Raw genomic sequence first — 5687 nt, forward strand, 5'->3', positions numbered from 1 at the left:
GATCTAATCAATTGCAGTTTATTGTTGGCCAGGCCCATAGAGAACCCATAGAGAGGCCCATTAACCATGTGAGCGCTACACTTGTATGCCTTATATGCCTGCACTCTGTATCTATGTATTTGTATCTGCGTATCTGTATCTCAATATATTCGCCTCTTTAAGTGGCTGCCGCCTAATTGTTCATAAAAGTCAACAGTCAATAGCTCTTTATGTTTGCCTTTGAAATTTATATTTATTTATCATTATTTTCAAACACAATGGATATCGCATACTCTTGTTGTTGCTGCAAATGCTGCTGCTGCTGCTGTTGTCGTTGCTGTGACTATTGCTGGTTTTTGTAGATTTGTGTAGCTTCATAATTTTTCAAGACATTTGCCTAGCAGTAGCCATTGGCTGACTGCTGACTGAGCCGTTGATTTGAATTCAAGGTCTCCCATTCTTTACAATTAGTGACAGAATTTATGAGCGATTTCAATTTTAAATTGTTTTCAATCGTTGCTGTTGTTGCTGTTGTGGGCTAACGAGTTTCAAACATTGCCGCTGCAGCTAAAGCACGGCCCGTGGCCAAAATAAAGCTTACAAATCTTCAAAAAATTCGAACATTTTTTTTATAAGTTCACAAATCACTTAAAATTGTATTCGCTGTTTTATAATTAAATTCTTTGAAAGTGGACGAACATTTTGTGATCAGCGCAAAAGACGTTTCAAATGCATATTTTAAAAGTGAGTTTTAAGCTTCCAAGCTTTCATGGCGTGATTAACAATCAGTCAGTCAAGACCAACATTCTTATATAAATAGATAACCACTTGGTCAATTTGGAACAAATAGCCCCAGGCCCAGCAAACAATTATGTGGTCAAACGACCATTTGGTCGATGGGCGATAAGACCAAGCTGATTTGGCTTGGAAGTAACTGCGCATAACTTGAACTTGGATGTAAGCGTACACTTGGCGCAATATGTAATTGCCGCTAAGGCTGATAAGAATCAGTCAGAAGTATAAAAAGTGAACTAGCTGCTCCCAGAACCGCATAGTCTCCTTTGGTCGTGCATAGAGCGTTGACTATTCCAGAAATTAAGCCTTGACGGACTTAGGTTTAATTGAATAAGGCCAAAAATGTTATTTTGGTTGCATATATCTATTATATTAATGTCGCTGCCTCTGATGTTGATTGCTCTTCAAACGAGTGGAGTCAACGCTGTTAACTCACAACCAACTCAATCAACTGGACTGTTGCAAGTCTTGCAACAACTCAATGGTGTCTACAAAATCGGATTAAACATTTTTATCAACATGAAGAATAGCTCTCAGGTTATGTTGGATCTACAGTTTCTGGATACGCCTAGAATCCAAATTCAGCTATCAGAGAACTGCTCTAATGATTATCGTGTGTTTGGAAGGTTTACCGAAAAAACATTAATCGTAGCTTACATACAAAGCCCTCCACTTGATGCTCCAGTGGCTGCTCTTCTGCCACGCCTTTTGTGACAACTCCATGAGCTTCACATTGTTTTCATAACGTCGAAGGAGCCAAACATCTGGCAAGAGGAGCTCTATTTGTACTGCTTTCGAGAAGGTTTTATCAATGTGCTACTCATTCAACAACTCCACCGGAAAGTGTTGTTTTATAGCTACAATCCGTATCCATCAATTCGAATCCTGCGATTGACGCAGCTGGAAGATTACCTCAACAGATGGCGGCAGCTATTAAATCTTCAAAAATACCCAATTCGTACAATTTTATTTTCAATTGAGCCACGCATTTTTTCGTATGTGAATCGTCAGGGTCACTTGGTCTATGCCGGGTATATGTATAACGCCTTTAAGGAGTTCAGTCGACGCCACAATGCTACGATCCGGATCTTGGATGAGGTTCCCAAGGAGCGTTTACAAATTACTGCCATTGCTTTGTTTGCAAGTAGAACCATGGATTTTATTTGTTATCCGAAAGACCTTCACGTGAAACAAACTAGCACTGCGCCACTCTATCTTCTCAAATATTATATTGCAGTGCCACATGCCCGGCCCCTTGCTAGATATTTGTATTTTGCTCGCCCTTTCACTTGGACTGTGTGGCTCGCAGTAGCTGGAACAATTGGATACGGGATGCTAATGCTTTATAGCAGCAGCAATGGAAATGGTGTCTCCGAAATAGGCAAGCATTTTCTGAGCAGCTGGTGCCATCTGTTGTTTATCCCACAGCCGGTGATCAGCTTTTCCAACTGGCAACAGGTTACGATCCACTTCATGATGATGCTGACTGGCTTTATATTGACGAACTTTTATCTGGCATTGCTTTCGAGCATGCTGACATCGGGTCTGTTTGAACCGCAGTTCAATACTTTCGAGGATCTCGTACGCGCCCCCTATCCACTGCTGCTAGAAAATTCCTATGCCGAGACCTTTAAAAAGGCGCAGTCCATGCCAGATGCAGTTAAAAGGCGCATTATCGTTGTTGACGTCAGCGTTGTGGATGCTTCTCGAATTGCTCTAAACACAAGTTACATGTATATTGGTTATATCGATCGCCTGGATGGCATTCTTTATCAACAGCGCCTGCTGAAAGTACCGCTCTTCAAGCTGACAACACAGAGTTTCATTGATGGTTTCATGTCCGTCCCAGTGGTCACCGGCTTGCCCTACCTTAACATGCTGAATATCTATCTCAGACGTATTTTTGAGTGTGGCATATTGGCCAAGATGAAGAGCGATGCATGGCAGGAAACAATCGAAGGTGGCATCACCAAGCTTATGCGTGGTGAGGAGGATGAGCTAAAACCATACGATTTGGAATTTTATTACTATGCATATATCTTGTGGGCTGTGGGTTTGGTATTGTCAATGCTCTGCTTCATGCTGGAGCGGTTTCGTGGGCACATGACTAAGCAATTTCAATTGTACGGTTAAATATACACTTAACACATTTCAATAAACGTGCTGTAAGTGGAATACATTGTAGTCCTAATGATAGGGCCTGCCCTTAGCTATATCTATAAAAGCAGCACGCCAACTTTTTGGTGACCCAAAGAGCTCCAATGGACTTACTTTACCTGAACACGCTACAGAATCTAACGTTGCTGCCGGGCAGCTTTGTCGGCCAGTGCATTGATCAGCTCAACGCTTTGTACGACATGGAACTTAATGTGTACGTCGAGTTTGGAAACAAGTCGCTTTTTGATAATCTGATGCCAACTAGAGAACCTGCCATACCAACACTTCGGATTAGCAATGCGACGCTGCAGCTTGTGCTTAATGGCAACTTTAGTGAACGTGCTCTGACCATCATATTTCTAGAGGACGCGCATGCTTTTAGCATGGTTAACTATCTCACCACCTGGCTGTGGCGTGCTCAGCAACTGCAGGTGCTCATCATTTATCCGGCGGCCACGCCGGGTAAGTTGTTTCAGCTCTTTGCGCATTGCTGGCGTCAGGGAATGGTGCACATTCTGGTGGTCTTGCCGCGCACTCAGGAGCTGTATAGCTATATGCCGTATCCGAAACTACGACTGCTGGAGATGGAAACCACGCTACAGTATTTTCATCGCACGCGTGGCTTGCTTTGGGATTTTCATGGGTTTAAGATAACTTGTGGCATTCTTCCGAGCGGCGCACCGAGGGCCTTTCTTTTTAGAGACCATCGAAAACGTGTTATATATGCTGGTTATATGCTGCGTATGGTACTGGACTTTATTGGCCACTACAAGGGCAGCATACGAACTCGCACGCTGGATACCTTGAAGGAAGCTAATGAAGCGCTTAGCACTCGTATCGTCGACTTTTTACCGTATCTGCTGGCAGAGACACCGAATTTCACGGGCAGTGTTGTCCTCTGGCATGAGAACAGTTTTCTAATGGCACCATCAGCTAAGCTGTTGCCCAGGTATATGTATCTGCTGAAGCCTTACAGCTGGGTCACCTGGCTGGCATGTGTGGCCATGTTGAGCTACTGTAGTGCTGCATCATTTCTGCTCTCTCAGGGAGGCAGCACGTTGAGTGGCGCCTTTCTGGAAATTTTGCGCTTATCGCTCTTTCTGCCACCTGGCAGAGATCTGATTGCTCCACCTGCGCCACGTCGCCTGCTGCTTTACATTATAATGACAGTAGCTGGGTTAATGCTAACCAATCTTTACCTGGCGCAGCTATCCAGCAATTTGGCGGCGGGCCTCTATGAAAGGCAGCTGAACACCTTCGACGACTTGAAGGACACGGATTACGAGTTGCCGCAAGAGGAAGTCGAATTGAACTTTTTACACAAGCTGCCCGATCTGCATCCGCAGCTTGTCAAACGTCTGGTAGTCACACCGGAGCAGCTGGTGGATAAATATCGACTCGAACTGAACACCAGCATGCTGCACAACGGTTTTGAAGATAGCATTGAGTTTGCACTGTACCAGCAAAAGTTTTTACGCGTTCCATTATTCCACAAGCTACCGAAGATCATCTACCAGCAGCCCTTCTTCATGCCCGCGGCCTATGGGCGCCCCTACCTAAAGATCTTCAATTGGTATGTGCGGCGCATGTTCGAGGGCGGAATCTTGCTCAAGATGAAAAGCGATGGGTTTGCCCATGGGATTCAGAGCGGACGTTTGCGCTTTGTAAACCGTGCCAGATACCAGGAAGTGAATTCCAATGATCTGGAGTACTACTATGCGGCAGCTGGAGTTTGGCTATGTGGCATATTGTTATCCACTGCATGCTTTATCTATGAGCGTTGGCTGGGCTCCAATTCCTGATCAACAGGAGGAGTGTAATATTGGGGCGTTGAGATAGTTATGTTTATAGAAAATCTTAAAATCTTCTGCTCGTGAAAAGGGTTTTCTTAGTGAAACTTTTTAAAATTATAAAAAAAAATGCATTTTGTCTAACTATATTTTAAATCTTACTGGCCAAGCTGTGGTAATTGTGGCAATAGACAACATAAAACACAGTTTACCACAATTTCACCATATAATAAGCACTTCTTCTTCTTCAGTTTTTCGACCTTTCATTACTATGGCAGCTATATGATATGTGTATATATGATGATGATAATTCTAAAAGAGTGTCTATTCTTCGGCGTGCCGTTCTTTCCTGCGTCTTCTAATATTTGTAGGAACTGACTCCTAAAAGCCGTACTGTTCTCTCCCTCTCTCACTCTCTCTGCCTTCACCCTAATCCTCCAACTGCAGCTAACAATTACAAACGCCTCATTTGCATTACCAGCGGGCACACTTGTTGAGTTGGCTTCGACACCGGGCGAGCTGGTCTGCTGGCGGGCTGGGGATCAGTAACTGGCAGTTGCGAGCGCTGGAAGTGTCTTCGGTTATTGGCAAACATTAATTATTTGCTCGCGCGCGGCTCTCGTCTAAGCCAACTTCTGTGCTGTGGTTGTTTTTGTTTATGCTTGATGTTGTTTTTGTGAAAGGCTCGGGCAAGTGATTCAAATGTTTATTTGGTGGTGTATCTTTGATTGCAGACTGGCTGCACAGACAGTCCACAAAATTTGCGCAATGAATGTGCCCAGGCTCGGTCAGGCCACTCAGGTATCTCATTCGCTTGGTCTCCTCAAGCTTTTGCTATTTATTTTTGGCCAAAATTGCACATTTTCCCATGCTGCTGCTGCTGCTGTTGCTTTTGCTGTTAGCCATTGATGTTAGCTGTTAACTGTTTGTTGTTGCTGTTGTTGTTGCTGTTATTGTTGCTGTTGT

General features: G+C 43.9%; 2 protein-coding genes across 2 annotated transcripts; both read left to right on the forward strand.

Annotated features, from left to right (window-relative positions):
- The first annotated feature begins 1293 nt into the window (after nucleotides 1–1293).
- LOC115770334 lies at nucleotides 1294–2907 on the forward strand. The gene is made up of 3 exons (XM_030715572.1): nucleotides 1294–1400; nucleotides 1632–1918; nucleotides 2012–2907. Exons 1-3 carry the CDS (start codon nucleotides 1294–1296, stop codon nucleotides 2905–2907), a joined length of 1290 nt encoding a protein of 429 aa, XP_030571432.1.
- Nucleotides 2908–3035: 128 nt separating this feature from the next.
- On the forward strand, nucleotides 3036–4733 carry LOC115770335. The gene has a single exon (XM_030715573.1). It carries the CDS (start codon nucleotides 3036–3038, stop codon nucleotides 4731–4733), a length of 1698 nt encoding a protein of 565 aa, XP_030571433.1.
- The last annotated feature ends 954 nt before the right edge of the window (nucleotides 4734–5687 follow it).

This window comes from Drosophila novamexicana, unplaced genomic scaffold, assembly GCF_003285875.2.
Source record: "Drosophila novamexicana strain 15010-1031.04,08,12 unplaced genomic scaffold, DnovRS2.1 tig00004555-arrow-pilon, whole genome shotgun sequence".
NCBI classification, from domain to species: Eukaryota; Metazoa; Arthropoda; class Insecta; order Diptera; family Drosophilidae; genus Drosophila; species Drosophila novamexicana.

Excerpts from the sequence above, each read along its gene's own strand:
- LOC115770335 (XM_030715573.1), top strand. The coding sequence starts at position 3,036 with ATGGACTTACTTTACCTGAACACGCTACAGAATCTAACGTTGCTGCCG.
- LOC115770334 (XM_030715572.1), top strand. The coding sequence starts at position 1,294 with ATGAAGAATAGCTCTCAGGTTATGTTGGATCTACAGTTTCTGGATACG. Across the intron at positions 1,401-1,631 it reads GATTATCGTGTGTTTGGAAG|CTACAATCCGTATCCATCAA; the intron begins GTTTACCGAAAA and ends GTTGTTTTATAG. Across the intron at positions 1,919-2,011 it reads TGCCATTGCTTTGTTTGCAA|TGCCACATGCCCGGCCCCTT; the intron begins GTAGAACCATGG and ends ATTATATTGCAG.